Raw genomic sequence first — 20,702 nt, 5'->3', positions numbered from 1 at the left:
GTTTGTTCTTCATCAGTTTCTGTAAACCGAGTCCATTTATAAAGCTGTGAACTAAGTGCAATAAATATTAAAACATTATTTTATAAATTATGTTTCAAAATATGAGTTGAAATGTATGATGATAAGCATCCAAGCTTGCTAACAGTACATGACTCATGGTTTAATTACAAATGTTCCGTAATTGGGGATTGATGTCCTAGCATTTACTTAGACGATAAAAAATTGTTAAATTCCCCGTAAAAAGTAATCCAGCATGTCCCTAACATCTCAGTCTAAAATACATGTCACAGTCTGGGACTGGTTACAAGTTAAACTTTAATCAGCTAATCAAGTTCTTGTGCTTAAACCTTCTGGCTCTTTTTTCAAATTTTCAAGCAATTGCCTTTGTTAATTTCATTGAAATTAAAATTTTCTTTGTTCTATAGTATGCTCCAGGGACTTTCAAGGCAAGTAAATTTTTAGTTTCAGATTAACGAAATACAAGTTTGGAATTGCAGTTACAAAAATAATTCATATTGGATAATTCAAGTGGCATGGTTTTTGCCAGAGGCCAAGCTTGTTTCAACAAAGAGTTATGGAGAACTTTAACTGCTGGTAGTCCATAGGGTTTTAAAGTCATTTAACCTCTTTTCCTTTGAGGGAACTGGGAATTGTGTTTTTTCTATGTCTGAAATGTTTTCTTAAAATTTGATATGACACCATTTCTTTGGAATCGCCATCTTCGGCGACAATGGTGTTTTGTTACACAACAGCAACACTTGTGAGTGGCAACCACTGTCGTCAAAATGCTGGTTGCTGTCCAACCACAAAGTGATGCATCATAATTTTTAGTGAAGCATTACAGCAATGTGCCTTAAATTCTTTGTGAATCATCCTGTGTCACTCACATACCAAATCAAGTTATGGCATCAAAGCATTAAAGTTTCATTTCTATAATGTATGATGACTGTCTTCAACAGTTGTATTCTACTGTGTGGGAAAGACATTTGTTCAAAGCGTATCATCAGTCCTATCATGCCTTACATATCGTTTGTTCAAGCCATTTCCAAATAAAAAGGCGCTTATGCTACTTACATGTTCTGGTGATTTGTTGAACATTTTCATGAGACTACAAGCCATTTTTTTTTAAAAGCGTGTTATATCATTTGTTTTCTTTAATCCCTTTTTATGCCCGTCTGGTCCATTAAAAGTATTGCTATGTCAGTTATGTCTCTTAATTCTCACAGGTCATATGAAAGTAATCAAGGTGTGTTAAACTTAAGCGAAAGTGTATCTGTTTTATGAGAAACATGCTAAGTGAGTTTGTATGGGTGGTGAAACCCATGTGGATACTGTTAGCTGCACCACCGATTATAGGGAGTCGGGAGAGATGACCCTCTGTCGCCCTTTCCCTAATATTTAGTTACTTTGGAATTGGAAAGTCAACAAGCAGTCATCAGGAAAACAGTTTAATGGCTAAAGACTGTTAGATGTTGTCCTTCTGGGGATGGTCAAAGGGAGATAGGTTTCCTTGCATTGCATGTTGTACTCTAGCAACATGGGCTGTGATAGCTACCAAACATCCCATGGAACTCATGGCTTCCTGCATGTGTAAACCATTGAAGTGCGATTTGGCTGCTTTATGAGACGTTTAAAGTATCTTCTGCAAGTGATCGCCATGTTTTGTCTGTGTGTGGGTGAGGAATGGTTTTGGTCAGTGATTAAACAGTCAGTTTACACGTCTGCTTCACCTGATGTAGCAGCAATGGCCGTCATGCAGAAGATGGCCTCCACATTGTGGTACCACCCGTGGGTATGGCGCACGGCTTCAACTCGTACACCTTCTCCATCCTACCCAGCCTACTCCATGTTGAGAGGTTTAGCAGAAACTGAGTTTAGGAGTGTAGAATCTGTATCTATGCTTCCTGTATTACTTTCATCATAATCCAAAACAGTCCCAGTTTTTCCTCTGCATCCTTGACTTGTCATATTGTGCTTGTAACTGTCAAATAGTGTCAGTCTGGATTGCACTGTTCTTCAGTGCATTCTTAGGGCAATGACAACCATATTAGTTGTGTTCCTAAACCATGAAGGGAGTTTTCATGAAATGCTGAGTTAAATCATTAGCTACCACCCACAAACCTACCCTCTCTGTTACCCACCTTCAAATCTACCTGTCTGCACCCCACCCTCAGATGTACCTGTCTGTTACCAACCCTCAAAAACTACCTGTCTGTTACCCACCCTCAAATCTACATGTCTGTTACCTGCCCTCAAATTTACCTGTTACCCACCCTCAAAGCTACCCTGTCTGTTAACCACCCTCAAACTGACCCTGTCTCTGGTACCCACCCTCAAACCTAGCCAAGGTCACCCACCATCAAACATGTCCTGTTGCCTACTATACCAGCTAGAAATATCCCTTGCATCTCTCTACAGCACAGTTCCTGTATTGTCTGCAGGCAGCAGCCACTCAGCTACCTCCATGTGGCAATGTTGCCTGTTGGACAAATGTACCTACTGTATGAATAATGGATATTAGAGACGTTTCAAGTTTGTGTAGGTTCCTACTAGAAAGTGAATCTGTACCCAAATAATAATTTCACCTGCAATTCTGTGTATATCGGAGCCTCAGCAGCTGCACAAAAGAGAGCAGGCTTATTTGTTATCAAAATAGATATTCCTACTGAAAACATATTAAGCACATTTCCTGAGGAGGGAATATATTTATATAATTGAAAAGAATTTCAAATTATGCACTAAGAAAACTCTCAAAAATACCAGACTCTAATCTCAGAAATGATAATTATCTCAAATAATTCAAACAGTTTGGTAAATTAGGTATTTGCTGTGTGTAGGGACAGGCTAGAAGCAGAGGGCTATCCAGGTTTGAGTGCTTATCTCAGCTGTGTACTGAATCTGGCCTTGGATGGCACCATCAGCGCCCAATGGGTGGTCACCATGCAACATCTACCGTTGGCTCTAATTACCAGCTGCAAATCTATGACATTTATAATTGCTTCTCCGGTGGCAATATTTACCGTAGAATTAGGATTGTTACACCAACTTCTGAAACATGATTCTCAAATACTTGAACTGGTAGATAGTTGTTGGAGAGTAGCACGAAGAACCCGACAAGGTTGGCAAACCCAAAGGTGATAAGATGGTGGCAGATTTTATGTAAGATTTTTCCAAATATTTATCATTTCAGTGTACTTGTTTATGGAAGGAATCAGAGGGGCAGTTACTGCCAGACAGTTAAATCTCTATGGTGACATTAATGCCATCAAACATTGCCAGAGAATGGTGAAATGTCCTATCACTGAAGCTATTAACTGAAGAGAGTTGAACATGTTCTGATAACTTGTACCGATCCCTTTCCTTATAAAAGGACTTATGTCAGTGCAATATGATGATCTTCTGCTAGCCAGATATTGTGTGATGTTGAAAAGACAGATGATCAGATACAGAATGTCTTTGTTTTTAATTCCACATCTGGAGTATTTCTGGTTTTCTACTTAAATAAAGAATCTCTGACATGTTTGTTTAGGAAAGACATAAACTGTTCAGAGGTCAGGCTACCAGGACAATTATTACTAATGCTGTTTTCTTAACAACTATGTTAAACAATACTTATAAAATGTACTCAATAATTCTATTGTGAAATCTCAAGGGATCCATCTTACTGTTATTTAGAAAGCTAGTCAACACTTGGAAAGGTGTCAGAATACATCATTTGTGACATGTGATATTCAGTTGTCAGTACCGCTGACGGGTAATAAATACCTGTCCGTATGGACCTGCCAGAGTAATCTGTCATTTAGCAAGTGTAAGGATGCAATGCTTTTTATATGCTTGTTCCTCTTTGGTGAAACTTTGGCTTAATAAATCAAATTAGTCAGATTAGATTCAGGAAATTACAATTATTGTTAGCGAGGAGAGTTTCCTTGGTAGCAGCCAAGATCCTGGAATAACATATTTGATTAGAGAAAAAAGACATTGATGGCACCAAATATGTGGTAAAAAATGTCTGTGATGCTGATTACATGAGACTAATAATTGTGATGAGCTCATGATTCCAATTTTTGTTTTACAGACATTGTCATCTTTAATACTGGTTTGGAGTTGAAAACAGTCATAATTTGTGACTTTTTATATATTTCTCAAAAAATGGTTTTTGATGAGTGAAAATTTGTCTTGACGTATCATGAAAATATGAGGAGCGTGTGAAATAAGGATATGCATGGAGTTAGGAAACCTGTCATTGTCAATTGTATGGCTTTGTAAATGTTGTGATCAGTGATTAGGTATATTGTTTCTGGTTTAGCTACAAAAGAATGGACCAAACCTTCTTGTCAAATATACTTAATTCTTGTATTTAAGATAACAGCCAAAATCTTGAGAAAATTGAAATGGACAACAGTGCCTAAATTGTAAAGTTCTATAAAGTTAGGAGAATGTGATCTTTGTTCATGGATGCGATATCTGGTGTCTGTTGTGGAAACATGTCAACTGCTGTTTGGAAAAGGAAAGATAAACAATTTTTGTCAGTTGAAATGATTTGATCGTCAACTTTCTTTTAATATGTGAAGTGAGTTGACAGTGCAACAGTCTTCCTTTATCACAGGACTAGATGGCTGTCTGCTAGGACCGTTCAGTTAGACTTGTAGAACAACAAGATAAGCTGTTAAACTAGGAGGCAAGTAGCATTTGTTGCAGATGCGCTCTGTGACTGACTGGTTTTGTTCGCATGATCGTGAAAGCTTTCCTCTATTGTACTTGCAGCTATGATTTCTCCAAAGCTCTTGTATGATTGACATTTTCTATTAGCTTTGAAGTAGTTGTTGGGCAGATAGGATCAGAATTCATGTTGTTATGCTATGATTAGAGGCCAGGGTAACTTCGGAGGGCTGAGCAATGCCTTTATGCTGTTCACCAGTAAGAGTCTGAGAGTGATGTGCAAATGTGTGACTCTGTCTCATGACATTGACTAGTTAGCAGCAGGGGTCTCCACAATGCTGCTGCTTTTACCTCCGCCATTGTACGGTGTAGGTGATCCCGAACAAACTCTTGACAGACAGTTAAAGAAAAATTGGAAAAGATTGTGGCATCAGTGCTAAAGAGAACATAGGTAAAGACCATGAATATGACAGGAGGCTCAGGGTACTCCTTATAATGTTACCTGCACAATGGGACAAACTCCAGGGGATCATACTCCCCTGACAACTGATAATGTAAGCCTATACTTATCAACAGACATCTGCTAGACGCTTGAAGTTCTCATGGATGTCAAAATTATGCTCTTTTACATTTAATGCTGCTAACATTGATAGTTTTCAGATCCACTGATTGCTAACATGCAGGCTAGTTGCGGTTCGTTTGGTTTTGTGACTGCAAAGTTTTAATGTCAAATGCCATCTTTCATGTTGTGCAGGTATTCAATTATGTTTACTTTGAAACATGTTTCTCATTTGTCATTTGCTACAAGTGATGCAACAGATAAAAGCTGTCTAGATACTGGCCATGGTCTAGTGCCTAGGATATGAGGAGAATCTACGTTCATAAACACAAAATTACAAGAAACTGTGCGTTTCTCTCGTTCTTGTGTCAGTAGGTCTCTGTTGTTCTGTGGGATGAATTTCATGTAGATATAGTACATGCCGTTCCACAACAACTGCAGATAGTTGATTACACATAAAGAAGGGCAGTAAAGTTGCCCATAAATTTTGGTCTTATGCTGTTTGTATTTATATGGGTCATTGTGTATTTTAGACTGGATGAAGTTTATGAAAAAAAAATTATTTTTAGTTGTGATTAAATTTTTCAAATAGAAACTTTCCTCTTTCTTATGTGATTAAAGACATTTGAACTTTGATTTGCCTGAACTTTTAGTTAAAAATAATTTAAATAAATATAAATTTCACATACGAGGTGCGTGAGGACACATTTATAAGTCATTCCATTGAAATAAGTTTGCCTTATCAGAAATGAAACATATTTTTTTATATTTTTATGTGAAAGATTAAGCCTAAGTAAATAAATATATAGAAAGTAATTCCTTCTTGGTGGTGTAACAGAATATTGATTGAGGCTCTAGTTGTGTATATACAAGTGGAGATACAAGTATCAGTATTGGCAACTCACCAAAGACATACACCGCTTTGTTAATGAAAGTGTTTACACTAGATACTGATTTATCTCTGCTGTGCACTGGGAAGGGGCAGTTAAACTTTTCCAAGAGCAACATCCCACAGGGTATTTGTTCTATTTCTTTATGTATATTCTGAACATTTCAGTGCTCAGAGATTGATGAAGGTTTAATTGTCTCAGGCCTTTTCAGTGGTACACTTCAGTCATGATTATCACTGTCTGGTCGGAATAGTCCCTAGCCCTTACCCTCCGGGGGGAAAAAATCAAACGTTTATCTTTAAGATTCAGTCAAAGATATTATGAGAAAAGTAATCTATTGGACTTCACTTAGAGGGGCACAAGGCTGTACTAAATAATAATTCACGTGTGCTTAGTAATTGTGCTCCTGTTATAGCCAAGTCTATGTGAGTGGCCAGTACAAAGGCATAAACAGATCATAGGGACCAGTTGTCTCTGTTATTGTAATTTGGATGTTGTGATTTTATTTAATAATCACAGAAATAAAGACTTGTGTACGCCATGACTTGGATGCAGCACAGGAGATAGTCTGTGACACTGTCTCTGAACCACGTTCTTTGCCCTACTGCCTACCCCACCCGGCAAAGCTAACACCCTAGATGAAGCAAGTCTACATTTCATCAGGTTCAAGTTCTAAATCTCTCATCTCAGTGCAGCTCCTTTTCAGCGTAAATGGGTTTATTTGTTCCTATCGAAATTATGTACATTCAGAAAATAAGCATTAGTCTACACAGGAGATTGAGAAAGGCTGTTGCTAGCCTTGCTCCAGGGCGGTACCGAATGAGTATGTTAAATGTATCCGTATATGAGTCGTTAAGTGGACAGTACAGGAACACCAGACTTTCATAGCCTCAACTTGTTCTCATAACGATATAATCTATAATTTTTTATTTAAGCTAATAACCAATGCCCTTTAGATATGTGCGAGTCTACCCTATCACTACCAGAGATAAGGGGAAGCATCTGGTGGTAATCTCTACTGACATCTGAATGATGCTTTGCAAAGTCATTAAGGGTAGATTTGAGATGGGACAGGGAATAATTAAAACATTATATATTTAGAAAGTGAATGTATGTTTTTATAAAAAAATTTCAGATAATTTTAATGAAATTTAAACCCAAAGGCAATTTTTTTTAATTAAACTTTGTTTAAAAGTTGAGTTTACGTGTGACCGTTGAATAATGAAGTGTTCATATAATTGTTTATATGATTAAATGAAGTTCATTTTCAAGAAATCCTATGATTTGATGTTCGCAAGGATAAACCACCAGTGTACATAAAGAAGATAAAAAATACTGAACAATTTTAGGATACGTAATGAAAACTTTTTAAAGTTTTTGAATGGAGTAATTATTCATAAGAAAATGTAAAACTGGTTTTAGAAGCTACTGAGAGAAGTATGTGGACGGAGGTCAGCAAACGCTTTGTGACACTTTCCATATGGCCAAGGTCTCTTGACTACAGGAAGTGTGGCAGTGAGCGCGCTCACTATAATGTAGACCTAAATGGATGGCGGAAGTGTCAGAATTATCCTGTGGATGAGGTCACTATTTGGCAAGACATTTTGGCCTGTGTCTGCATCGTGTCATGGTTATCCAATATATAATTGTCAGCAAACTCCAACCCTTTAATGCCAAGTCAGAGCAACACTCCAATCCACTTATATGTTGTAATGACTGTCAGGGAGGCGATTGTACATGTGACAGGCAAGCTGGGGAAACATTTTAAACTTGCTTTTTTGAGATTAAAGGGAAATATGGAATGGTCTAAAATAGCTGAGGTAATTAGGATGGTATGTACAGAAGGAGCGAAATGAAAAAGAGAGAAGTTATTTCATTGTAGAGTGTGATTCTAAGGAAGCCACTCTTATATTCATCTTTGAAATTATGTAGGTGGAGTAGTTCCATGGCTTCTTGAAGTTCTGTTCTGGTTTCATGATGGGCAACTTGTATTGGATGACTTGTCTGGTTTGATAGTACGTGACTTGTCGTGGATGACTTGTCAGCATCAGTGAGGGTACATTCATGACTAATATGGTTATTGTGTACAATTCATCAGTTGCTTGTGAAAATTGTCAGATATTTTTAGGATCTATTGCAGAAAGAAGACTTTATAATTGCATGGAAATTCTTGTAATGTTCTCTCAGCACATAACCACAGCATGTAATCTCACCGCATTGTGATTTTACGAGAGGTTTGATGCCTATGGACCCTTAGACTGATAAGAAAGGTTCTGACCTCTCTACCAAGTGTACAACAGATACAGATTTGAGTTTGGAAAGTTTACACTGGAGCAATCTGGGGATAGAAAAAGTGTGAAAGTGGAAGTTGCCAGAGGCCGACAGTTGCTTTGTAAAAGTTCTCATGTAAACTGGGTAGCAGGGATGTGGCCATTATTTGTCTGTGGCTGATGGTGCCAACCTAACCAGGCGGCCATCTTGACATGTTTGTTTGTGTTAGACCCAGGAACAAGAGCAACACATGCTACGTCAGGCTCTGCAATCATATAATGTTGATTTGTTATGGTGAAATCAAAGAATCACCCAGCATTGGATGACCTTATATGTGTGTCACGCCCATTGTATGACATAACATATTGTGTTTATGTTGAGGTGTTTGTCTTGCTCTAGCTCTCAAAACTCCCACATATTCAGTTTTGAGATACAGGAATTAGGGTTGCTTGTCAGAATTGTTAGGATGGTCATAACAAGAATTTAGAAGCCTCAGTGCTGAATGGCTGACATTTCAAAATGGCGCCTATGTATGGCATTAGTTTGTATTTCACTATGTGTATGATGTCACTAAATGTATGTCTCCCCCGGGACATCACAAACTACATGATAATCAGTGTATGACATTAGACGCTGAATGACAGTGTATGACATCACAAACTGTTTGACAGTAACTAAGGGAATGACATGACAAGCTGCATGACAGTCACAAGGTGTATGACATCACTAAGTGTATGCCCCTGCATGACAGCACAAGCTGAATGCCCCTTTAAGGAATGCCACCAAGGGTATGCCTCTGTATGGCATCTCTAAGGGTTTGACATCACAAGATAAATGCCCCTCATAGAGCATCACCAGTGTATGCCCCTGTATGACATCACCAAGTGTATGCCCCTGTATGACATCACCAAGTGTATGCCCCCAGCCAAGTACGATGTCTGTGAAAAATGAGCAGGAATGTCCGTGTGATGGTTCACATAGTTCCTTATGTAGCTGTGATGTAGTCAACCTGTAGACACAAAGACGAGTACAGGATACATTGACTCCACGTGTCGTTTATGCTTCAAACAGTAGAAACAAATGGGCTACTTATAATACCATACCCTAAATCTCAGTCTTCCAGAAAATTGGATTCACTTTGCCCTCGCATCGTTTGACAGTGTTGTCTTTGCTGTGTAATCTTTTTGGACATGGGGTTCTGGTTGTGTCTGTGATGAAGGCATAGCTGAAGGGTTACAGGATGGGGTCAACATCTGCTTTGGTGCATTATGCCAGAATGAGTGAGTAAGCGTGCGAGTGGGTGGACTTTTGTACCAAGTGAATGCTATCTGAGCTGCATCATGGTCTGAAGAGTTCTCATAGAGTTTTACCCAGGCAAACCAGTGGCTGATGGTGTGAGCACCTAGTTGATGATTAGAAACTGTTTGTGTTTGTCATTTTCATCTCAGATGTTGATGATTATCAATGTATTAGTTCCCATCATATACATGTTCACTTGTCATATTTGGGATTACACTTTCTTAGTAAAGTACAAATTCTAGTACTTTTTTGAGTTGAGTCCCATTTGTGATTCGAACCCTCTTCCAAATATAACATGTTACATTTCACTACTTTCTAAATAGCATTGTGTAATCATATGCATGTTCTTATAAGGATTATTTACTTCAGTGAGTCAACCTTTTCCTTTTGATATTCATGAATATCTATCACTTGATTGTGCCTTTTGTCATCAGTATGACACACCTGGGCTGTTAATTTTACTGAAAGTATACTTTTCTATATTCTTAAATATTTCTCACCTGGTTGTGCCTTGTAAAGTCAGTATGTCATAACTCTGCTTTTCAAGTTTTCACTTTCGATAGTCTTTAATATTTTTATCACCTGGTGATGCCTTTATGACAAAACTGGGATTTTGATTTTAGTATCAGTCAGCAATTCACTTTTCACATTCTTGTATATTTATCACCAGGTCATGCATGCCTTGTAATGTCAGTATGACCAACTGGGCTTTTAATTTTACTAACAGTCAGCTTTTCACTTTCCTTAGTCTTGAATATTTATCACCTGGTTCTTCCTTCTGATGTCAGTATGACACAACACTGCTATGAAAGACAATTATACACACCTCTTCAACACAGACTAATGGGTCTTACAATGTAGGGAGGAGGGTACACATCTATTTCCTCGAAGCGACTGTCACCTGGCCTGGGAACCTCGTCAGCATTTGTCCTGTGTTGCGTAGCTTGTTTTCTTCCATTTTTTTTGCGGCTAAACCAATGCTATCTTGGGGTGCACCTGTACTTTATTGATGGTATATGGATTTGGATGGGAAAAAATGTTGTTTTTCATGCCATTTATATTTGTTACAGCAGTAAATGAAAAGGGGTGTTTAATTCATTGAACCCATTAATTCCCTTTCATCTTCAAGATGAGAATGTTATGACTTTAGGGAGTGATTGGGACCAGATGACTGGAAAACTTACGAACTCATTATTCAAGAACAACTTTCTTCTGTAGTAGAATCAGCCTATGTAAACAGAGTTGTGGCTCTGATTATATTACTTTCCTTAAAACTCTTTCCAACAGTATCTCCAAATACAAAGATACAGAAACCATTTTAATCTTGTAATGAAGGTGGATTTCTAAAAAATATGTTTAATCATGAAAAAATATTTTGTGAAACACTTTTGGTTTTGACGTTCTTAGGGCACATTGTTCAAGCTTTGCTGCTGTGGTAATTGTGATGTAACGTTTAAATGCAGACATTTAATTCCCAGTTAATTAAATCGTGTAACTTTACACTTACGCTAACTTCATGGATGTCCTGATACCTAAACTGAAATCAATTACAGCGGACATGAGCATGCTGAAGACTGTCTGTGGAATGATTACAGAAAAATGTTTTGTTTCTGGTATTGAAATGTAAATATTAGTTTTGTTTGATAGCATTTGAAATTGATGTTTTTGTGTGATTACCCTTGGGAAGGCCTGTGAAGTGTCTCAAATTTTGCTTACATTGCAAAAACAGTGTTTTGAAAAAATGGTGAAAATGAGCCAACAATTGCAAAAGTGGTGCTTTTTTACGGAATGATTTGTGGCTGTGTGTTCCAATGACACTTGTACAAATGGTTTAACACAGTCCTCCTATTTTGTTTTCAGGTTATTCAATACTGAGAGAGTGAAAATTCTTGATGGAGGAAGTAGATTGAAAATTGCCAATATTTCTTCTGCTGAAAATGGGATCTACTCCTGTCGAGCTGAGAATGTGGCAGGAGCAGTGGATAGCTCTACCAACTTCCTACTCAATGTTCAAGGTGAGAAAAAGTTGTATAAACATCTAAAACAACCATCCAGTATCTCTGTGTCGGAAAACTAATGAGCTGGCAATGAGCGAATTTCTGCTTCGAAGTACTTTGGACAGTTAAACATGTATTAGGTTAAGTTTGATGGATATTGAAATTTCATGAATGAACACCATGTGGTATTGTATTGTGATAGTCTTAAAGAAGTGGAAAAATAACATACAGGGGGCACCGCACAGCATCGTCAATCCTAGAACAGACATATCTATGCTTACAATTTGTGGATGACTTCACTCTTCTAATGATATACACACCGTTTCTTATGTAGTAGGTAAACATAAATGTGTTCCTTATGCAAGAGTTCGCCTTCAACTGTTTGTATGTCTGTGGCCAGCATTTGGGGAATGTCTGCCCAATTCTCTGTAGATGGATGTGCAGCAGATATGCATGCCTCGACAAGAATGTTTGCATGATAGAAATGACATAGAAGGGATGAGCTATGGGACTGGACCGGGGCGTTATGTTTGAAGTCATAGCTGACATAGTAATAGCACATGTTGAGAACATATATTCAGTGTTGTCACTTTGACAGTGATTCCAAAGAAAATTTTGACATTAAATCCCAAGTCTGGTGTACAAATGGTATGGAATAACATTCATGGAAGCACATTGCATAATTCGGTTTGATCGTCATCTCATCTGGTGTCTGCTTCAGAATTCTGGATAACAGTCATTCTTTTTCAGAAGAACTGGATTACCAGTATTTGGAAATATTAGAAGAATCAGCGCTGAGAGAGTCAGTGTTATACTTCATAAGAAATGCATGCTGCAACTCTAACAGCTAGCTGGAATTGTGGATGTTCACTAAAGTAGACCACCTAATTTGTTGAATTCAGGCCTGTTGCTGTCGTAAAGGGATTATCAGTGAAAACAGTGTATGAAGAAATCTAAAGTTCAGGGTGTCACTTATTGTATTTTTCATGCCCTCACTTTCAATAAGGACTAGTCTTTAATAAGGTTTCAAGTTTTTGCTGAAAATAAATTATAGATCTGTTTTTCATGATGCTCTTCAAAGTAAGGAATTACCAGTGCATTAGAGCAGGAGTTGATCATCTGTCACAAAGGTTCCTTTACTTGTGGCCTGCCATTTTCCCCGTAGATCTTTTGCCCACCTGAACATTTCCACATCTTATCCAATTGCTCAATCAAAGACTATTAGGCAATCATTGACATGTCTCTCTGCATTCCCATGTACTTTTCTTACACCATTCTCACCACTAGAGGATCAGCACTGGACAAATAAAGGAGACATTATGTTCGTCTGCTGCATAACAGACATATCCATGACCGACTGCTTCTTCTCTGTCCTATCTGACCATTTGCTCTGCACAGTTCTATCTGCAAACTGTTAAGGCCATCTCTAATGGAGAGTTCCAGTGTGCTGATACCTGGCCACTGTGATGGCTACCAGTGGCCGTCTGCTCTGATCCCGATCTGCTGATTTTACGCCTTGTTGTTTCATGTCTTGTCAGCACCTGTGGTGTTAGCCTTTGCACTGATAAGATAAATGGCTGTCGGAAGAAGACTGGATGTGGCAGGCAAGCATGGTCTGTGCATTGTCAGCAATGTGCATCGCATATTTCAACCTTTCAAAATCAGATACCTTCGCTTGAACTACCCTGTACCTCTATGAGCATTCAGTGAACTCAGAGGAAATGTTGGTATTGATTACTGTTGTCAGATTTGTCAAATTACAATTGTTCTTTATTGCATTATATTGACCCTAGGTTTGATTTGTGATCCAGGTTTGGGAGTTGGTTAAATTTGTGAAATGAGAACGGTGGTTTATGCGAAAAGTTTGACAGTTGGCATTTTAATGTCATGAATCTGTTATCACGGTTGTGATGAGTTTATGTTAGCCTTATTTATGACTTTTTGTCATCAATGGATGACAGTGTGAACAAGAGCTCAACTGTGGAGTATTCATATACCAGAAATCAGATCATATTTGGAATAACCTTCATATATATGTAGATATCTGAAATAGGGTTCCTTGTGACAAGACTGATCCTCATTTTGTTATTCAGTCCACCGAGCGATAGATATGTGAGTAGATGGCCTCTGATATCTGATATGAAACAGCCTGGATTACATTCATTTGGGGCAAGAAATATTAATTCTGTCATCAGGTCAGCGAACACAACCGTTTACAAATGTTTTATTTGAACAGCCTGCCTTGATGTCTTCTGTTATCATCCATCTCCATAATATTGCAATCCCTATTATCTTCTTCTTCACAGATTCTTGGAACTTTTCTTTGTTAGTTAGCTCAAGGTTGTTTTATGTCTGTCTTCATGATAGAGAGAAGATACTAACATGTTGGACATGGGGAAGGGAATTCTGCTCCCAAGGGATGAGTTCTGTCCTTCAGTCTCTAAAAGCATTGTTGAAATTTTAATGTAAATTATGTTCTTCATTTTTTTCACTATGAAATGTGCATGTCTTAGATGGCATGAGGACGTTCTGACTCGTTCAAATAGAAGCTTTGAATTTTATCAGGGGTTAGTTTGACAGGTTGCAGGTTATTATTGACATCAGTGATGTATCGATTGCAATTAAAGCGGTAACGATCTGATAATGTTGCGAAAATGGTTCAAGTTCCATTGTAAGCACAGTCTGTTGGGTAGGAGAATGAACTGGAACATTAGCTCATTTTTAGTGGGAATGTGAAAATACGAACAGTTGATCCTTAGTGCCATACAAATTTTAGTCATAGCCGTACCAATTTAGTTGTTTGTTGTCTGTAGATGCTTTTTACTTCAAATTTTTAACTTCTTCGTGTGAGAATTACAGTCCTTACAAAGCATCAAACAAAAAGTTTAATCTTTTTGAACCTATTCAGAAAAATTGCATCACACATCACGTTTTCTAAATGTGCTTCCTGGAAGTGAAAATAAACAAAACATTATTTTGATGGAAGAAAAGTATCATTTATATTTGGAAGCATGTAACCTAGGCAATGTAGTACGTGAATGTTTTACAAAGGCATAAACTACATGTGTGCTTTCTACATGCCAAATTGCCATCAGACCTGTTTTTGTGGATGAATTTAGGGCATTCTTTTCAAGAACATAAATTCTCTAGAGGTATGGCATTGTCTCCTAAACAATTGGACTTTGTAAACAAAGTCACCTTGCATGAAATCAATAGGGGAGAGAGGTTGGCTGTCTGAAGTCAGAACTTGTGCATGTGACAGTGTAGATGGGTGAACGTACTCAGACATGTTTAAGAGGGAAGGTTGTGGGTTTAGATGACAAGTGATTACAAGTCTAAATCTTGAGTCATAGTTGATAGCTGAACACAACACCAGGCACTGTGGTTTGAGATTTCAAAAATTTTGGTGATGTTCATGATAAGATTCTTTCAGGCTTGTATTTTTACACATGCTGCAGAGCTGTGAAGAAGAAAACACGGGAGCCGCTAGTGTACACTGTTCATTATTTAGTAGGTATTTTTTCACATGAATTTGTCATGTAAGTAAAAAAGGGTTAGCAAATAGATGAAAAGCTTTCGGCGATAATCCTGAACAAACTACAGTTAAGAGGAATTAATTCAGTAGTGTCATTGGAGAAGATTCACATGTACCCTTCATAAAGATTGTGAGATATGACTTTTGATCATTGTGTGAATGAGAAGTATATATAAACTAGGAACCAGATAAATTGTGTGGTTGTTAAAGAAAATGACAAGAAGAAAGAAACAAGAAGTGACAAGTATAAACTTAAGTCATGTGAAAGTAATCATTCAGAAAGTTTGTCTCGCAGACCCTGAACTGCATTATTTACCCTACAGCCTGACCCTCCCTGCAGTGCTAAAGCTCTAAATGAAGCAAGTCTAGATTTCTCCAGGTTCTGAATCTCTAGTCACCCTTGGGCTCTTTTTCAGTTTAAATGGGTTTATATGTTACAATCAAAATTATGTATATTCAAAGAGTAAAGATTAGTGTAAGATATTGACTACAAGATCTGCTTGTGCTCTCAGTAGTCTCTCATACAATTCAGATCAATTCCATGTTGGATGTGGGTTATCTGTACACATTGTAGCCAGTGCAAAGACTTAGTTCAATCCTCCACGATATTAGTGTCAAATTATCCAATTATTCAGGATCACCACAATTAAGTCCCACAGTTTGCTGAAATTATTATAATAAGAAACAAATCTCCCTCTGTGCAGTGTGATTGGTTACAGATATGTTACTCCCATTGCAACATTTGTGGGAAATTATTCAAATGAGAGTTAATTTGTGTTGTTGTTCATCAGAATATCAGCATCTTTGCATATAATTATACACAGCCTTAGAAACTTTCGCTTGTGCTTTAGACTAAACCAAGTTGCTCCATTAGGAAGGAATCATGATTAGGGGAAAAATATATAGTTTAGATGAATGTCCTAGATAGATCATCATTCGGACTAATGACCAAACTTTGTCTCCACAAATGATTATATACCAGAGTTGTTAGTTTCACACTAATGTACTGTAGACTTGCTGTGATTAGGTAGAATTAGGTGAAATTCTAACATTCTGGAGTGAAATGTTGGTTGCCTCCCTTCAATCAAGGCCACATTTCCAAATTGCGATGTATTCTTCTGAAGTCCATATCACTGATACAGATGGAATTTTGGCCAGCACATATTTAATTAAATGTTAATTAGTGGGGAGCTTATTACTTGAGGTATGGATGAAGCTTTGAAGTGTACTGGTTGTTTTAGTAATTAACCTCTCCCGTGGAATCAGGGCTAACATTTTGTCCTAGACTGGAATCCTGGCAATCTATCAGAACATGGAGTGAGAATGGTAGGAGATAACGACATTGATGTCTGACCCCACGGTGACCTGCGACGTTGTTATGTTGTTATGCCTATGTAGCAACTGTTGTGCAGGGCATCGTGGTAAGGGTCATCGTCAGGCATTGTTGCTTTGATTGGAGGAGGTTGATTGTGGTCAAGAAATGTTTACAGAGGGAGAGTGAGTTGTATACATTCTCAAAAGAATTCGTAACCTGTAACTACAATCATAGCAGAGGCTAGTGGGATTTATTGGCAGTGATAAATAGCGAGTTTAATACAGGTCATTTTCTCATTTGACATGTAATTGTGATAAAACCAAACATGTAATCAGGTTTTTTTTTAAATACTATTTCAACAATAGTTTACAAGAAAAGTGTGCCGCCAGTAGTGGTCCAAACAATGACCAAGAGAAAGTTTCAGGAGGCACTTTAGGTTGTGAGTAGTTACCTCCCTTCCTTGCTAAGAGAATGGGACAACCAAAACAATGTCGTATTTGAAGTCATCTCTGTACAGAGGCAGACGTAACTTGTAAGTTTCAGTGAAGATCTGTAAAGGCAGTTGGTAGGTATGTTGATAATGATGATAGAAATTGTGTGGGATGATGATGATGATGATGATGATGATGATGATGATGATGATGATGATGGTTTCAGTGCAGTGGTGATAAGAATGAGTGTGATACTGATGAAGGTGGTGATGCTACTGCTGCTGCTCCTGATGATGATGGTGATGATCCAGTGTGAACTCTTTTCCACTTACAATGTGGTTATAGCTGGAAATACTCTGAGACTGTTATGAAAGTGAGGGAAATACTCTGAGACTTATGAAAGTGAGGGAAATACTCTGAGACTGTTATGAAAGTGAGGGAAATACTCTATGACTGTTATGAAAGTGGTTTGTTTGTCCTATGTTGCCCTCCAGTACTTCGCATTCAGTGTCTTGCCTCAGTATGCATGTCTACTCCTTCTGTACCCATCAGCTGTCCACAGGAACGCCTGGCAGTGTTGGATCTTGTCATCAATATGGCCCCATAGCTCCTTATGATTACACAGATGTGTTACCCGTTCAGGGGAATAGTCAGCGAGTGGTCAGTGATTTCTGGAATCTAATCACATGACCAGATACAATCAGGATCATTTGCCGTCTTTAGCTCGGCTCCCCATTGATTTCTGCCAATCACTTGTTTATTGTTGTCTGATTGAGTGAACCCTAGAGACCAGAGGCCACTGGAGCACAACTTGGTCAGGAACTTATAATATCAATTTATGAGACATATTTACCAAAATCTGTTACCTTCACTGTCTTGAAAAATGGGTAATTTGGGTAATGAGATATTAAATAATAATTAATAAGCAATATTTCTTGCCGCAATTCATTAAAATTGTTGTAGGGGGTAATGAATTTATATCTTATCAGCATGTGAATTGATACAACAATATGACATTTATTAGTTCATAAGTTACATAAGGTGGTCATGTGGTTTGTGGTACACAGTCAGCTAGGATATATCCTGTATCATTGGTTTAAATCCCAGTTTCATACTGGATGTGGAGTGTCAACACCATTAACGGAGGCAGATACAGCTTTGAGAAAGGAGGAGTGCACAGTTTATTTTCATCCATTTACACCAGAGTTTCAATGGTCACCTAATAAACTTAGGACACTTTGGATTTCACCAGGTGGGCACCTACATAGCTTTATGTTCAAAAACTAGGATAAAATCCCAACTCCCTACCTACCTCTGGCATGTAATGATGTACCATCTGTGTGACTGGGTAAACTCTTCTTTCAATTCCTGTTGTATACAACAACATGTCGTTATTCCCTAGTTAGGAGATACGTACCAGTGATCTGTACAATATGGAACTGCAGGCAATCATGTGTGTGATAAGTTTGGTCCTGCTGTCTGTATGGAGACATACCTCAAACCAGAGTGGCCAGCTCAGGTCCCAGCATCAAAGCCATGTTAATTGAGTTGTTGACCGCTATCAGACTCATCTACATCAGGATCAGCTCTATTTCACACCCAGTCACCCTTGTGGCACTGACCATACCGAAACTCTGACCAGCAGTGTTGTGTTGTGCAGGCTTTCCCTGTATCTGTTGCCCCAATGAAGGTAATCTCCATCGTCATATGGTGTGCTGCCATACCAGGTGTAGAGAGATCCACCTTCTGTGCTCAGTCCAACTGGTTCTACCATTCTGTCCTAGGCTCTGGCTAACTGGCTGCACCATTGCAATCTTTAATGCTTGCTGTAACCTCAGTCTTCTGTTGTCATTGTCATTCATTGCACCATTGTAATCTTCTGTGCTCATTTTAACTGGTTGAACTGATGCAGTCTTCTGTGCTCAGTCTACCTGGTTGGTCCATTGTAATCTTCTATGCTCAGTCAAACTGACTGCAAAATTGAAATCTTCTGTGCTCAATCTGTCTGGTTCCATAGATGCAGGCTACTATTCTCAGTCCAACTGGTTGTATTACAACAGTCCTTTGTACTTGCTCTAAATGGTTGCAATGTTGCTTATTGTAACGAGTTGCATCATTTCAGTTTTCAGTGCTCATTCTAACTGACTGCACCATTTCAATCTCTTCACTCATTCAACAGCAACTCTCTGCACCTCCTACATCTGTAATTTACGTTTCTTTACCGAATGAAATTAGTCAAGCCATTGCAAACACTGACAACAGAACCTAGTGCCACCATTAAGGAGCCTGTGCCCTTGCACCCCATCTGTTGCCAAGTTCTGAACCAGGATTCTTGGCCATACCAACAACAATGTTTACATTCCTCCCCTCCTCCATCCATCTTGTAGGTCTACTGTATGCTTAATTAGCCAAATCTGAACACACTGGGTTTGCTGTCAGTAAACCCTGATAAGCATATGTGGGCAGTGGACTTAGTGCTGTTGGGTCACTAGCACTTACTTCTCAGAGGAACACTTAAAATATTGTCCAATTGTTTTCATGGTCGGTAAAACCATGATTGGAAATGTGAAGGCACCATTGTAGAGCAGTTCTGTTGATGGAGAGGAAACCATGATCATCAGTGCTAAGAATCATACGCTTGGTATGCAGCTGATGGTCACAATTTGGATGTTATTCACTTGATAGAGGCCTTCAAAATATGCCTGTCATTATGGACTCTAATCATATAGAACTTTGTACAAATGTTAAAAGTGTGATTACTACTGGTGGACAAGATGTCAATTTTCTCATCTTTCGTGATCAGCAGACCATGCTCGTAACGCCATGTAACTTTAATTTCAATGAAATTTATTTTTTGAACCATGAAAGTTCTTCTTTTGAGATATGAAATCAATTTTCAGAAACATGAAGCATATCAAATTGACTAATGATGTAAACAAACAATGGAGAATGTGTCATTAAGAAATTAATCTGTCAAAATGGACAGAACTGGCAAACTCGTTGGAACATGTTTTCCTCCGAGCTCGCCATTACTCATAAGAAGCAGTTCAAAAGGAATGAGACTTTTTTTCAAATTTTCTAATTACTGCATCTTCGCATCAGCCTGGTTGGTCAGATTGGAAATAAAGGCATCGCTAACACAGATTGATGGCTAATTGTTGCTAACCTGACGTCCATGTTCATAAATTATAGCAACAAGTTGCACACAGTTTTTCTGTTGCCATTTTACATTGGTCCTGAGCAATTTCCAAATATGATTGATAGAAGGGGGCTGTGAAGCGACGTGGAGAGACCCCAAGTAGAGGGTTAACAAGGCGGCAAAATAGACGCCAGTTTTCGTAAAAATTCAGCATTTTCTTTCTGTAGGAAATTTAGTGAGGTTTAAATTGCATGCATTGATATGGAATATTGAAGGTAAAACTCAATCAGGAAACAGGGGATGATTAATTGAACTGAGTGGGCTGCTTGTCATATGAAACAGGGGAATCATTCAATATATTTTTTATCATGAAAAATCAAATTATGGTAATATAGCATCGTTGATCTTTTTATTCGTGGCTATGATCCTGTGTCCTCGGTTATTGATCAAGAATCAAATTTTGCATGAATAGCCGGAATGGGGTCGCTGATGGAGTAATGTGAAATTTGTCATTTTGATTTGTTACCCTAGGGTATATGTTACAATGGTTAACTTGTACATGTGGATGAGTAGGTCTCAATCAAAGTATGTCCGATTGTAAAAGGGT

The 20,702-nt window shown here is 38.2% G+C and overlaps 1 protein-coding gene across 1 annotated transcript in view; it reads left to right on the top strand.

The window, feature by feature from the left end:
- The window catches only part of LOC137295393 (inactive tyrosine-protein kinase 7-like), a 132,357-nt gene that overhangs the window by 60,316 nt on the left and 51,339 nt on the right, over nt 1-20,702 (top strand). The window contains exon 4 of the mRNA XM_067826732.1: nt 11,539-11,693. Within this exon, the coding sequence (XP_067682833.1) occupies nt 11,539-11,693 (155 nt within the window). The remainder of the gene's footprint in view (nt 1-11,538; nt 11,694-20,702) is intronic.

This window comes from Haliotis asinina, chromosome 8 (genome assembly GCF_037392515.1).
Source record: "Haliotis asinina isolate JCU_RB_2024 chromosome 8, JCU_Hal_asi_v2, whole genome shotgun sequence".
Taxonomy (NCBI): domain Eukaryota; kingdom Metazoa; phylum Mollusca; class Gastropoda; order Lepetellida; family Haliotidae; genus Haliotis; species Haliotis asinina.
Note: the sequence above shows the minus strand (reverse complement) of the source record. Positions and strands in the feature narration are given on the sequence as shown.